Below are 14,909 nucleotides of genomic sequence, written 5' to 3' on the forward strand. Positions count from 1 at the left end.
CCCCCCCCCAAAAAAAAAAAAAAGAAATCTTTGGTACCAGTGTCCACACTTAGCTTTTTGTCAAACTTAGCTTTTTATCAGACTTTTACATGAGGAATCGTAAGGGTGATTCATGAACTACCAGTTGTCCAGACCACAGTTTGAGAAATACTAGTCTCTAGAAGAGCTTGACTCCTTTCTGTAAAGGAAAATCTTTCATAGACTGGAATTTTCAGCATATTGGCAAAACAATGGATCAAGAAGCACTTGGAAAAAAAATCTGTTTAGATTTGCTAGAAAAATTTAACCACAAGTCTCACAGAGATAAAGAAACTGATGCATAATAATCTCAAGTTAGAAACTAGTGTGCAGACAGGATCTACAATAGGTGAGCTACTAGTGAAAGTAATATGTATCAACAAGTACTACATTGTGTCCTCTGGGGTATAGAGATGAAACAATGATGGAGATAAGACAGATGTACTGCCACCACCGTCTTGGAATAATACAACTGTTCTCTGCACCTGTACTTGATTGTGTGACCAGATAATCTCTCTACTTGATAACTTGATTTGTACTATTAGATTCCAATTAGTGATGATTAAATATACATTTGAATTTGAATGGGTTTATCTTGTTTAAAGTACAGTTGCCCCAAATCAACACATCTTCAACTAATCCAACAAAATTGAATACGATTGCTAGTATGTGGGTCAGTGTTATGGCCTATTTAAGCATTTCGTGTTAATATTTTATCTTAACAGGTGCAAAGAATTTTACGTGAAAGATTTTGTCACCAGCACCCTAATGGAAAGCTATTTGGGGTCGAACCTCAATACAAGTAAGTATACAGTTTCAGAGACGATGCTTTGCTATTTTGACATGAGTTTGTCTCATATAGAAAACTCTTCTTTACATGTACCTTGGCCTTATGCTTTTTGATTGTTTTTTGGATTTAAGTAGTGATTTTAAAAATACTTTGAAATTCCTTTAAATTTAATTCAGTATGTAAAAGGCCTGTTCCGTCAGAGTGTGAGACTTGCATCCTGAGTTTTTGAAGGTGCAGTTAGGACTGAGATTTTTTCAGGTATGATTTAAACCATAAAAAAACAAAATTAATATAAATTAAAAATCCACTTTAATGGTTAGACTTCTAATTCCACTTTTACATCCCAAGTATAGTCATTCCACTTTATTAATTTGGGCTATTGCTAACTTTCTACAATTCAAGGAAGAAGGTTTCAAGGATGAGTGGACTTCTAGATCTTCCCCTGCTACCCCTTTCCACAATCATCTTGCTTGTTGCTCTGACAAATCACCCACCTCAGTTACTTTCTTTCCCTCTGATTTCTTTTAAAATCCTTCCCTTTTATTTTAAACCTTGTATCTAGCTCTTCCAAACCTTGTAATTTTAATAACATTTTCTGTTTTCCCATAATACATTGGCAGTGTCCAAGCCCACTGCCCCTTCCACCCTGTCTCATTATAGGTTCATCTTCCACAGCTGTCCATCCTCCATAGCTATTTCCCCACCCCAGATCAGCAGAAACTTCCCACTTTCCCACTTCCTTCTGATGCTTCCCTCCTCACCGTTCTAACAGCGTGCATAGATAAACGTCTCGGTTTGGAAGTTGTTAACCTCCACACTCTTGTCCCCTGTATCATTCCTTCCTGACAATCCATGCTGTTTTAGAACCCCAGAAGAACATACAAATCAGTCTCTGGATTGTCCTGCTTTGAATCCTTGATGAAGGATATACTACTCCCACAAACAACACAATAGGTAGCAACACCTGTTTCACCAGCTTCACCTTTCCTGCATATGACAAACCTCTTGTGTTCCAAAACAGTAACATTTTCCTAATCCGTGACCCTATCTCTTCTCATGCTTTTGTGCCTTTCCCTTCTATATCAGGAACTACCCCTCAGATTTGTATCTGATTCTTAACTAACCTCATGCAAAATTTCCCTAATCTCCCAAATTCTGATCCTCAACACCTTGCCCTTAGTCTTGTTTACTTCTGCCCCTGAAGCTTTGCCATAGTCTTCCATATGTTTCAGGATTCTAATGAGACTATCTTGCACCATCACATTAGTGCAATGTACATACAGTGAGCATTTCACTTTCCCTCCTCTACTTGTTCTTCTCTTAAACATACACCACCATTCTCACCTGCTTTTATAGCAGTTCTTAAAGGTTCTCCATTCCTTGTACTCCTCCGTAAACTTCATACACAATTTTTTGTTGTGAAGCAGTTTAACACTCAATTTCCAGAGGGCCTTTTGCTTTCCCATTCCCATCTACACCCATAGCAATTGGTGGTCACTAAAACTGATATCTTGTATCTCTTTTATTGTGCACTGCCATTCCTTCCAAGACTAAAACAAAATAAATCCTTGAAGTTTTCCTTCTTCCTGGCTCTACTCTTGTATGTATTTTCTCTCCTGCCCACTTATCCTTGAAACCTTCTTCCTTGATAATTTTCTTTAACATCTTCAAGGAACTGTCTAATTCTCCCCCCCCACCCCACCCCAGTCTCCTTTCTCAATTATACAGTTGTGAAGTTGCCTACTGTGACTCTGTGTGTCCCCCCACACAGTGTCCATTTTCAACTTCCGGAATAAAGCCACCCTCCCCTCCCTTTTCCCCAGGTGTATATATGTTAAACAGCTCTGCCTCCATCACTTTTGTCTACAACAACATCCTTCTGCATTCTTCCTTCTACTAACACTTGCAGTTGCTTGACTTTAACCCCTGGGTTTTTAAATAACACTGCCACCCCTGCTGCTTTGTTCACATTTGTCCCCCCCTATCATGACGGCCCCAAACCCCATCTCTTCTCCAGATATTTATGCTCATTACCCCACATTACATCCACATCAACAGACCTTAAAGTTGCTGCCATTCAATCCCACGTCGTCTTTGTCAATAATCTTCATACATATAAAGTTGCAACACACAACACCATGATAAAGAAAAGGTGGAAGCTACTGGTCCTCATCTCTCTCATTTTATGGGTCATCCACGTCACTGCTAAGTGACTCTGTCCCTCCGCCCTTCTTCATCCCCCTTGCTCTTACTAGTTTTCCAGGGCTTCTATATTGAGAGAGGCAGCTGCTGTCCCACCCCCCACCAAATACTACTTCCTTCTGGCTCAGCATACCCTTCCATCTTCATTTACGAAGCACCATTCCCCCAGTGTTGCTTCTCCTTTCTCCCCTTTTCCATGACAACCTTTGTTTCTTCCTTTTTCCTACCCGTGGCTCCACCCCTTTCCCATTCTCTAAAATGGCAATTTCTTCTTGGTCAATCTCTGGGATTTCTTATCTCTTCTTCTGTTTCCATGCTCATGCTTTCATGTCCCTCCTCATCTTCCCTCTCCTCTTCTAGTTGTTGTGCTGCTACCACAACACTCATTCCACCCCTTTTTCACCTCCAGTGTTTCTCCCGCCAATATTTCCTTCTCTGAATCCATCCTGGCCTCCCCTTCACTCATCTGATCAAAGTCATCCCACCTTTTAGGTTGTGCTCTGTTAGATAAAGAATCTGGGCAACTGTTTTGCATCTGCCCTTACTTTTGACATCCCACTTCTCAGCATGCATGGGCTTTGTGCCCTCACCCACCACACTGGTAGCAAATGACACAATAGGCTGCCAAAATGCCCTTCCTGCCCTCATTTGCTACATTGACAGGGCTGCCGTGGTATATGATGTAGCCCTGGTGCCCTCCTACATGAATAACTGACGGCAGGTGCCTCACCTCTCCCAGCCTCCTTCTCACTTAGAATCACTCATACCCGAAATGCCCCAGACCACACATTATATTTGTCTCTCACTTTTTCCACAAACATTACTCTGGTCTCTCCGCTCCAACCATCTCTCCACATCCATTTCCTCAAGGATGTCCAAATACAGTTTGACAATGATCAGTCTCTCCCTTGACTTCTGTGCAGTGACAAAAATCAGTCCTTGCAGTTCTTCTTTCTCCACTTCCTTGTAGTTTCTCCAGAACTGCTTATAGGTCCCTCTGTGCCAGAAGGTGAAACCCCATGACCTCCCATTTGGTTCGGCCATCATGTATTGGATGTATTCGGGGTTCACTTTCAAAATTTCATCAAAATCCAGTCAAAAATGTCATACCTCTCCATGGTCCATCTGCCCTGTGCCTTCTCCCTAGTCATTGTCACATGTACCCTGTACCTCAAAGTCTCTCTGGGCTCCTTATCCCCATCATCTGAGATCCACTCACCTCCCTCTTTCACATTTCATTATCTGGTTCCTTCTTTTCATTCTTCTACAGCTCTTTGGTTCCTGCTGCTGCTTTCCCTGGTCTGGTTGATGACCGTCTTCTTCCTATCACTCTTTTGGCTTGCTCATGCTTGCACAGTTGCAGCTGCTTTCAGTTTCATCTTCATGCATTGCTGCACCAGTTGCTAGTCAGATTCTAGCTCTCCATCTGAATCTCCATTTTCATGGCTCCACTCTGCCTGGTCTCCTGTCTCCTTCTTCGATCTTTGCTTCTCTGCTCTCAGCTCACCAACATTCACGCTGCCATCTCAACGCTCTTTGCTCCTGCCTCTCGGGTTGTTGACCAAGGCTGCAGGGCAGCAGCCAGGCTTCCATTCAGCTGCCACATAAGAAGCAATCTGCTGATGAGAACCAACTGCAAGGATAAGTTAGGGCAGCCTATCTCAATAACATACATGATAATGCCCATTTTGCACAGTGCTTCTCAGCACTCTTTAGAGTCATGGTGAGTCATTACAGTGAATACATGTTGATTTCCTCTTTATTCTCATAGCTGAGCTGTGCCATTCTTTTCCATTTCAAATGATTCCTGTTTCTTCACCAGCCTTAAATGCCTGGTAAACACCACCAACTGGGGTCCCAAACAATTCACCCAGAACTGCTCTGTCACCCCCTCTTTCAATCTAACGCATACGATTAGTGTGGACCTACCCTCCATGATGTGGGCTGAACCGGGTTGCCCTGTGCCTCATGTATGTATCATTTTGGGGAGGACCTCAGGGCTCGTGATAAGAACACTCGGTTCCAGTCATGGGTGGGAGGTTAATTAGCACATGAATCCTCTGTGGGGTGTATCTGAAGTAGACACATACTGAACAGTGTTGAGCTGGGGGTCATCATGGCTTGAAATGTTGATTCTGCTGGGGCCCAGGCCTATGAATCAAATGGTAAGCCACCAATCTTTTGGTTTTGGACTGAAATCGTACGTAGTTTGTACTATTTTAAGCAGCACTTCTGTACTTACTTAAACAGAGTGTTTATACAGTACCTGTGCTAAAACTTGCAGCAGTTTCAAAAAAATGCAAGGCAATTTTGGATTAATTAAAGCTATGGATTACCACAGGTATTTTTAATTTTAAGGTCAGTTTTTTCAAATTTGCTTTTCTCTTCCATATGCTCAGGGAGAACAGAGTCTGACAGTACGGAGAGGGGGAAGGGGGCTGCAGAGGGAAAGTTGTGGGGGGCAGAAGACCCCAATCCCCAATTTTAATTTTCCCTGGTGTAGCAGTAGAAGGGGGACAAATTCAAGGCGAACCTCCAATTATTAGATTCTATACCTGGAACTTATATACAACAACTTTATAAATTTTCTAATATAGAATCTAATTATTGGGGGGGGTATTTTATATTCAATGTTGTCTTATATTTGAATAAATACAGTAATGTTTATAATATTTAGCTTTCTTTGCTGACAGGTGTAAATTACATTTTTGTTCCATGTTCATATCTTCTTCCTTCTAGCCCCTTAATAGCCAAAATAACCTTCAGTTTACTCTCGCCTTATAATTCTTCCTTCCCATAAGAAAATGGTATCCTTTCTGACTTGTGCATAAATACTTAATGATACTATTCTGTTTTTGTAAAAATGAAACCTGTAATGTTTTTTAAAAATCATGACCATTTAGGCTTATTGGGATGCTTGAAAGTATCCAGTTGTATGATGCATCTGAACCAGTAAACTAGCATGAATACAGTCTCACAAGAGAAGCACTCTAACCAATGAAAAATCATCAGGCAAATTTATTTTCTTAGATATAGCAAGGAAAATTAGTTTTCCCTCTCACAAAATGTAGCTTGGAATACACAAACCCTTGTATTACCTGAATATTCAGTGAATACATTCTAAAGAAAAAAATGCACATCATGGAATGAAATTTTGAATTGGTACCTCAATAGACAATTATTTAGACTTTCAGATACCATTGTTCACGGCTTGAACCCTTAATGCTATGCCCTAACTTTTGATATGCAAAATAACTGCCAAATTTAGTAACGATCCATAATTCTCTGCCAGTACTGAAGCCACTGTCTTGGGCAACTCTATTGTTTCTTTTTAAAACAACTTGTCTTGTAACTGAGTGTGGTAGTTCCTGTTCATTGGAAGGAATTTAACTGAGCTTGATCTCTAAAATTGGGTTTTCATGTAGGGCATCCTGTTTAGTAGGCTTGTAAAGCAATACTGAGGCTTTTGGCTCAGGTGTTTTTATGCACTTATCCTGGCGTTAAATTTAATACAATCCAAGCAAGAAAAGTTTATTTTGTCCACGGTGCATATTGGCGTTTGCATCAGGCTCTTCTTGTGTTCCATTAGTTTTTTTAAATGTTTTATAGTTACAGCAAATGCCCATTTTGGAGTTGTAACTTAATCTTGTTGTCATATAGACATCTGCTGGAGCTGCTGAAACGAACCATTTTCCATGGAGAAAGTAACTCTGCACTCATTATTGGGCCCCGAGGATCGGGCAAGACCATGGTAAAAGCTTCTTGTACACGTTCAGGGCTGAGTTAGTGTGTGACATGAGTACAACTCTACTGGACTCCTGGGGAGGTGTGGAGGGAGGGGGGAAAAAGGGGGTGTCTTTAGAACTGTTGCTTCTGTCTTCCAGTTTCTTTGCTCCTTAAGGGACTAATATAACAAGGAAAATTAGTTTTCCCTTTCACAAAGTGTAGCTTGGAACACAGAAACCCTTGTATTACCTGAATATTCAATTAATACATTCTAAAGAAAAAAATGCTCATCATGGAATGAAGTTTTGAATTGGTACCTCAATAGACAATTATTAAAACTTCTCCTAATTTAAGTCACTTAAGGAGCACTTCTTCTAATGCAACATTTACAGTCCATCTGGCAAAGGTGGTACTGAAATCACTCTTCATAAAAAGAGCACACTTTTTTTGCGGGGGGGTGAGAGGAGCAGATGGGCTTGGAGCAGGGAGGAGGAGGAGAAAGGCAAGTGATTTCTTTTATATCCAGAACTCAGAACAAAGTTTCTGCACTCCAACTATGTTGGATTGTAGTACAAGCCAGGACATGTAAGGCTTATATGTTTAAGCACAGTTTCAGTATAGCTTTACTGTATAAGTTTAGAAATTAGTATACTTGAAATGACATACTATTTGTTTGTAAACTACTGACTTGCATGGCTGTAACCACCTCTTCCTGGAAAATTATCTACATGCAAAAAAGTTCTGCCACTTTTATTTTTAGAAACTGACATTGTTGTAGCTGTATGAAAACTGTAGATTAGCCTGAAGGCACTCTCTGCCCCACAGAACAGATGGTGTGAAAACTAAAAGGTTTCCATATCATGACTGTTCTGTTCTGTAAGTTTTTCTGGACTCATGTTATTGCCAATGTTTTTGGGACCTTTCTGAAATAAATATACTAAATTATTTTCCCCCTTCACATTAGTCTTCCACACCTTCATGTCTTTCCTCCTGAGTTCTGACCCCCCGGCTATAAAAGAGCAAATCATTCATAAGACAAACTAAATGAATAGTGAAATGATTTAGTTGCCTCCTGCAAGTGAAGAGAAAGTAGTTTGTCTTCAGGAAGACTAGTTATGTTTAAAGAGAACTGGTAATTCTTGGTAGGGGAGACAATAGAAGCGGAAAAGAGGATGAGGCTAATGAATACAGTTACAGTATTTATATATTTATGATGTGAATTAATAGCTTATCCAAGGGCAGGGTGGAAAATATTGGGCACAGGACTGGCTTGTAAAACGATAAAGATTTCCATATTAATAGCTTATATAAGTGTTTGTTAATTTTGTCCTCCTTTTACTAATTTTGTGTTGAAATGGAACAAGCATATGAAATTCTTTGAGACAAAACTTTCAGCTGCCTTTGTCTTGCACAGTGGGCCAGTGCTGTACTAAGCTAAAACTACTAAACGTTAAAACGGTTAAAACTTTTTTCCCATTATTGTATTTATTTGTTAGTTTGGATGTAAACTTTCCTTGTGGAGTAACTTGAAAATTATTGCCATATTCTTGTACTCTGTTCTCCCACAAACTAATATTAGTAATTCATCAGCTACACAAAATATGAAAACTAGATTTAGAATAGTAAAACTGACTGAATACCACATTCCTGCTGGCAGTAAGCATATATATTCACTTTTTAAGATGTTATTGATTTTGCTTTCCTTACCTTTTGGTAATAAGCTTGGAGTAGTTCATTTAGAAGGGAAGCATAGATAAGACTTAAAAGAATATGAAACTTTTTAAAGAATTTCCCGAAAGGGGTCAAAGTCTGGGGGACACAGCTGGAGACCGGGGGGGGGGGGGGGGCGTGTCTAGGAGCCTGTAGCCCAGGAGGAGTTTGAAAAAGCCCTGAGACACCAAGGGGTCTGGCAGCCCAGAGACAGGGCCAGGGCCCTAGAAGGGTCAAAAGGTGGAAGAGACCACTGCAGATACTGCCAGAGCTGGGAGAGCCTGAGCTCTCAACTGGCCTGACGTGGGGCCAGGGTCTTGGAAAAGATAGGCCAAATGTCCATGTGTGGCCATAGCCCGAATGTAAAAGGGCCAGGGACCCTACAGGTGAGAGACCGCCCAGGAGGGGATCCTGAGGCCACTGTAGGTGCACCACCGGCCCGTCTTGCCCGTCCATCGGGGCAGGAGTAGGGGCTTGGTCTTGGCTTTTGACCTCCCAAGACTGATGACATTCAAGAAAAGAACTACAGGCTGGCACTCGCGTATTAGCCACGTGTACTGTCCCTCTGTGAGAACCCTGGAACTGGTAGATAAATAGGATTGGGGTTATTTTGTTTGCTTTGCCTGCATTACTCTCATCTGCTATCACTGTGTATGAACAAAATTTGCCTGTTATTGAATGGAAGAAGTCATGGTTGGTATGAGGGTTTGGGTCCTTCTGGAACAAGGATTCCTCCGAAATCTAGCAAAATGATGTCAATGTTTCATTTTCTCAAGGTTATGACTGACAAAGTGGTATCTTCCATATTACTAGGTATTTGATCCTCTTTGTCTTCTAACGTTCTTTCTTACAGTTGTTAATTTAAAAATTCTGTGGTAGAAAGCATCTTCAATTTATACATATCTTTTCTAGTTACTAAACCATGTGTTGAAGGAGCTCATGGAAATAAAGCAAGTAAAGGAAAACCTCTTGCAAGTTCACCTAAATGGTAAGTAATTTGTCAGCATCCGTAGAGATTACAGCGGGGTGGGCAATTATTTTGGGCAGAAGATCACTTAAAGAGGTTTGAGCTGCTGAGGGCTGCATGGGTAGCCCCGCCCCTTGGCAGTTGCCCTGCCCATGGTTACCATCTTGGGACTGGAAGTCCTACCCCTAACCCCTGACCATTGCCACCTGAAGTCCCTTCCCTTTGCCCCCCAGAAATTCTCCTTTTGGGAGGGGGGGGGTGCCATCTTAGAACCAGAAAAAAACAATCATTCAGCAGAAGTCAAATGCCTACTATAACATATTTTAATTTTATTATAAAAAATATTTTTGTCATGATCTGTATTTGCATAGTGTGTATAGAGGTGATTGCATAATAACTCAAAAATAAATTATTAGTCTTTTATATTGTGTTGGGTGGGTGGGTGTGGGGGTCTGTATGATAGGGTGTAGGGGACATGTGAGGGGAATTTGTCAGGAGGTGTTGCTATGTGTAGGGGGCATAGGGTATGTTGGGGGTTGTATGGCATTTGTGGGGCTCTGGAACACTGTCCTCTCCTGCAGTCAACTCAGGCAAGACAAGGGGAGTCGGGGTGTATATGTTTGTATATGTGTGTGTGGCATTTGTGGGGTGGAAGGGATGTGGGGACACCCCCACACACAGTGTACCCATGGTGCAGCATCAGGTGGGGGCTCTGGTGCCTGGCTCTGGCTAGCACTGCACATCGCATCAAGGAGCGCAGCCCCCCTGAGCAGTTTCCATTGCTGGCACTCCCCGTATTCGCATGGCATGGGAGGGAAGCCCCACACACTGGAACCTGTTGCCTTTCCCACCCCAGCGTCTCCAGTGCCTGGGGCTTTCCTCCCTGCCATGTGAGTGTGGCGAGTGCCCGCGATGCAGATGGCCCAGTGGGGGCTGTGCTTCTGGCTGCAATGTGCAGAGCTGGCCAGAACCAGGCACCAGCGCTGAGCGCCCCCCTGCTTCCTACCAGTGCTATGCACCATGGGGGTAGTATGGGAGGGGTCCCCATACCCCCAGCTGTCGCCCACACTCACACACTGCCCAGCTGAACTCCTCACTGCCCCTGGGCTCTGCACTGCAGCCAGCTCCAGCCCTATGGTCTGCGCTTCTGCTCTACCTGCTGTTTGGAGAGAGCAGGATGCTGGGGAAGTCTGCAGCAGCAGCAGCCCCACCTGGTGCTAGTGGGGCCGGGTCCTTCCACCCATGAGGGTGGGAGCGAGACATAATAGGTATGTTGGGTGCCTCACTCCCACCTTTGCGGGCGGAAGGGTTGGTTGGGGCACAGTTCATTTGTGGGGTGCCACAGGCTGGGTGAAAATGCCTGGTGGGCCAAATCCAGACCACGAGCCGTATTTTGTCTGCCCTGCATTACAGCAGCGTGCGTGGGAGTGTTCAGCTCAGCTTCTCTTGATGTTTTGATATAGTTTTGAGACCATGTAGAAAACCAAAGTCTAGTAAAGTTCTGTTTCAAGAACTCTACCATTAGAAGTCACTCATAACCAGTTACCTGGTCTTCCATTGTAAAATATGGACTGGCTGAAATTATCTCTTCTTAACACTGTTTATACAGAGAGAGTCTTAACTCAAAAACTGGGACTTTTATTGGTTTGTGTAAGGTAACATTATTCCATTACCTTTTTATAGCTTGTTAGATGTGGATGAAGCATAGTTGCTACCATAGGTTTAGGAAGAAAAGGATAATTTACACTATCTAATGTAAAATTGCCACTATCTTTTTCTTTTCTTTTTTTTTTTAATAAGGCCTGTTGCAGACCAATGATAAAATAGCTCTTAAGGAGATCACAAGGCAACTAAGTCTAGAAAATGTTGTTGGAGATAAAGTTTTTGTAAGTATTGGCTTCAGTTCCTTTAGATACAAGTAAAAATGTAACCTAAAGCTCCATCCAAAAGTCTTGAGAAAGGTGCTTTTTGCTATATAGGAGTGCCAAGTCAGAAGATGGAAACTGAAATAAAATCAAGATCATTCTAAGCATCATCTCTTGCTCTGCTTCCTGATGGGACACATGAGATTGGTAGATTTGCATAGTTACTAATTAGGCTACAATAGAATTCCCCGAATGAAAGATTCTGTGGTGGAATAGCAGTTGGGAATCCATCAGGGGCTTTACCATTGAGGACTATTGTGTGCAGTCTCTTAAAATAAGTGTTTACAAAATGCAATGTAACCCAACAACTACGCAAAATTTCAAAACGCCCATCACCTATGCAATATCCATCTCACTAACCAGTCAATCAAGAAGAGAGGGAAACTAAAGAATTTTAAGTTGCATCTTTGTTTCCTGTGCTGAGGATTTCAGACATTAGCATGTTGTCTTAAGTGATTTATCAAGCATGTGCAAAGGAAGAATTCTCCCTGCCTTCTTCCTCCCACCCAAAAATAGGACAAAATAAATGGGAGAGCAAAGAAAAAAAAAAAAGGTAGTGGCGACTTTCATCATCAGTAACTTGACTAACATCAGTAACTTGAAAAGTACAAACAAAGTAAAAGGTATAAAATTCATTATATCATTTTCCGCAACTCCAGCTACCAAGAAGGAAGCAAAGGGAAATGTCAATAGCTGTGCTATCTTGAGCATAGTAGTAGTATCCTTACAGCTTTTCCCTCTAGTGTATTTCTCTCCCCTTTACTTTGTTATTTATGCAGGAAACCAAGTTTAATATACAAAGGCTGGAGAAGGTAAGACATAAATAACCCCATTCTTCTGAAAGGAGAGAAATCATTAACGCTTCTGCCCTTGGGCTACAGAGCTGTCCAGCCCCTTCACCAGCTTAGTAACTAAGCTGCCCCCATTTCTATCTAAACAAATAATCTTTCCCCAGTGACTTGTAGCAACCTGTAAAGTATATAGTCCTCTTTACTGCCCACCTTTCTATAATGTGGCTTGGGATGGAAGCAAGTGGAGCAGACCAGCCATACTTTGACAGGCCTGTCCAGCTTCTGACTGGTGGGGAGCTGTATACCTTCCCATGTACCCTAACATAAACAAAGAAGGAAAACAGAGCCAGAGAAAACAAAGAACTAGAAACACACAACATTTTTACTAGCTATTTTTTGTCCATTTTTCCCCTTCCCTCAACTGCATACCAACAAAATAATGGTGGATTAACAAAATTTCCTGGGAACAAGCATTACATGGTTAACCATATATGCATGTGCAGAGGACAGCTGTCAACTCAGGAATGTATTTTATTGCATACATTCAGTGTGCACTTTTCCAAAAAGCAATGCTACAGGTAGATCCATAATTTTCAATATAACTGTTCCTCTCTTAAAGTAGGACTGTCTAACTGGTAGCCAGCATGGGGTTAATATGCAGCCAATGGACTGCTGCGACTCCCTTCATTGCTCCTGCAGAGGCCAGGCCACTAGGCTGCATCCTGCCCTGACCCTTGCCTCTGCTGTGTGCACAGTGCAGACAGCCTGGCTCCCCCTTGGAGTATACTGGGTGGCCAAGGCACTGAGCCAGATCCCTCCTTTCCATACCTCTTGCTGTGTGTGCAGCCTCCTACAGATAGGGTGGGCACCCTAGCCTTTCTCCCCAGGGTCTTCTGCTGCATTGCCCTGCCCCCAGGTGCAGGGGCAGAAAGCAAAATGCAGAGGGGGCAGGGGGAGCCTGGGGAGCCTGGCCTCTACAGGAGCAATGGAGTGAGTAGCAGCTGGACAGTAGTCCATGGGCCACATGTCAACCCCTTGTTGGCTACCAGTTGGACATTCCTACTTTGAGATGAGTTATTATCTTGAAAATTATGGATCTGCCTATAGTGATACTTATTGGAAAAATGCACAGTAACATATGCAATAAAATTTGTTCCTGAGTGTACAGTTGTCCTTTCACATGCATATATGGTTAATTAAAGTGTGTAATGCTTGTTCCTAGGAAATTTATTAACCCACCATTATTTTGCTTGTATGCAGTTGGGAGAAGAGGGGTGGAGAGAGAGTATCTTTCCCCTGCCCCCTAGGCCAAAGAGGTGCCTCACAGAAGATGCAATTATAAAGCATATTGTAAGGATTTATCCTGTATTAATGAGAAGTTAAATAAAAGCCCATCTTCTCTCAAACACAGGTAAGGAAGGCGGATTTATGAATTTGACGCAGTTTATGTTTGCGTTTTTAAGACTGCCTTTGACAACATGTTATGAAACTTTTTTCTTCCAGGGTAGTTTTGCTGAAAATCTTGCATTTCTTCTTGAAGCTTTAAAGAAAGGTAAATATTTTTTACAATAAATCCTAAAACTGGCCCTGCATCTAACATATTTTTAGATGCATGTCATACAGGAATAAAAGACTTTCATTTTATATGCATTAGACAAGAAAATTCTGCGCGAGACATTGTTGGTTGCAAAATCAGGAGAAAACAGTTGTAACATTTGATTATAATCCCAGTAAAACAATAAGGTTTAAGACTCCTCTGGACTATACTAAACACCCAAAATAAGAGGTTTAAAAGATCAGAAAATAGTACTGAAGTCTCTGTTTAATGATTTTTAAAAACAATTATGCAATGTGATATTTTACTCTGCCAAAAATTTAGCCAAACTTTTGACAGTTTGATTGTTCATCCTGCCAAGGACAGATGTTCTCACTCCAGCTCTGCATGTGTAGCAATGGTGGTTATAATTATAGAGTGCAGTGCTTTTATCGGTCTGTGTTCATGAAATTTAATGTAACAGATTGGTTTCTTAACTCTTCTTTTTATTTGCAACTAAAAATAAGTTATAACTAAATAACACTGGTAGGATAGGTAGAAGGGAGGGTAGAGTGGCACCATAGACTAACTGGTTGAGAGAAGCATGAAGAGTGTACTCTGCCAGATGCTATGAAAAAACTGGCAGAAAGAAAGGGTTTCATGTTTCCCAAGGTAGGTTGTTGCCCATGAAAACTCATGCCTCTCTCAACCCTTTAGTCTCTAAGGTGCCATCCTGCCTTACCTTCTGCCTGATTTCTGACTAACCCTCTCTCTGACAAGATATTTTGAAAAAGAACAGTGTCATACTTAATCACATATGACACGTACCTTGTTTTGGGAAGGTAGAATGAAGAAAAATATTTTTCCAGAATCTTGCCCGTCAGCAAATGAGCTTACCATGTCTGAATGCTCCCAGCCATGTGGAGGACGCATGGAGTCCACTCTTCAGTATCACACACCTCCTTGTTGCAGCTCCCCAGCTACAGGTTAACCCTTTTACAGCACCTGCTAGTTTGGCAGAAACTGGCCAGTTTCTTTGTGGCTATGCTAAACCTCCTAGTTAGGGAGCAGCAGAAAGATAGTGAGTGATACTGAGGAGTAGAGGTGCACTGAAGCATCAGTTCAATATCAGATTGGTACTGATATAAAGAAAATTGGCTGTATTGGAAATCTGCCAGAAGTGGCCGATTTAATTTGGCCAATAAATGCCCATGTGTGCGTGCAGCACCCAGGCAGTGAGGAACAG

General features: G+C 41.9%; 1 protein-coding gene across 4 annotated transcripts in view; it reads left to right on the forward strand.

Annotated features, from left to right (window-relative positions):
* The window catches only part of ORC4 (origin recognition complex subunit 4), a 64,629-nt gene that overhangs the window by 27,585 nt on the left and 22,135 nt on the right, over positions 1-14,909 (forward strand). For all 4 annotated transcript variants that reach the window (XM_090045810.1, XM_090045809.1, XM_090045811.1 and 1 more), the window contains 5 exons: positions 744-820; positions 6,671-6,761; positions 9,359-9,434; positions 11,214-11,299; positions 13,633-13,681. In XM_090045810.1, coding sequence (XP_089901936.1) covers positions 744-820; positions 6,671-6,761; positions 9,359-9,434; positions 11,214-11,299; positions 13,633-13,681 — 379 coding nt within the window. The remainder of the gene's footprint in view (positions 1-743; positions 821-6,670; positions 6,762-9,358; positions 9,435-11,213; positions 11,300-13,632; positions 13,682-14,909) is intronic.

This window comes from Crocodylus siamensis, chromosome 4 (genome assembly GCF_052110815.1).
Source record: "Crocodylus siamensis isolate JL-2025a chromosome 4, ASM5211081v1, whole genome shotgun sequence".
NCBI lineage: Eukaryota > Metazoa > Chordata > Crocodylia > Crocodylidae > Crocodylus > Crocodylus siamensis.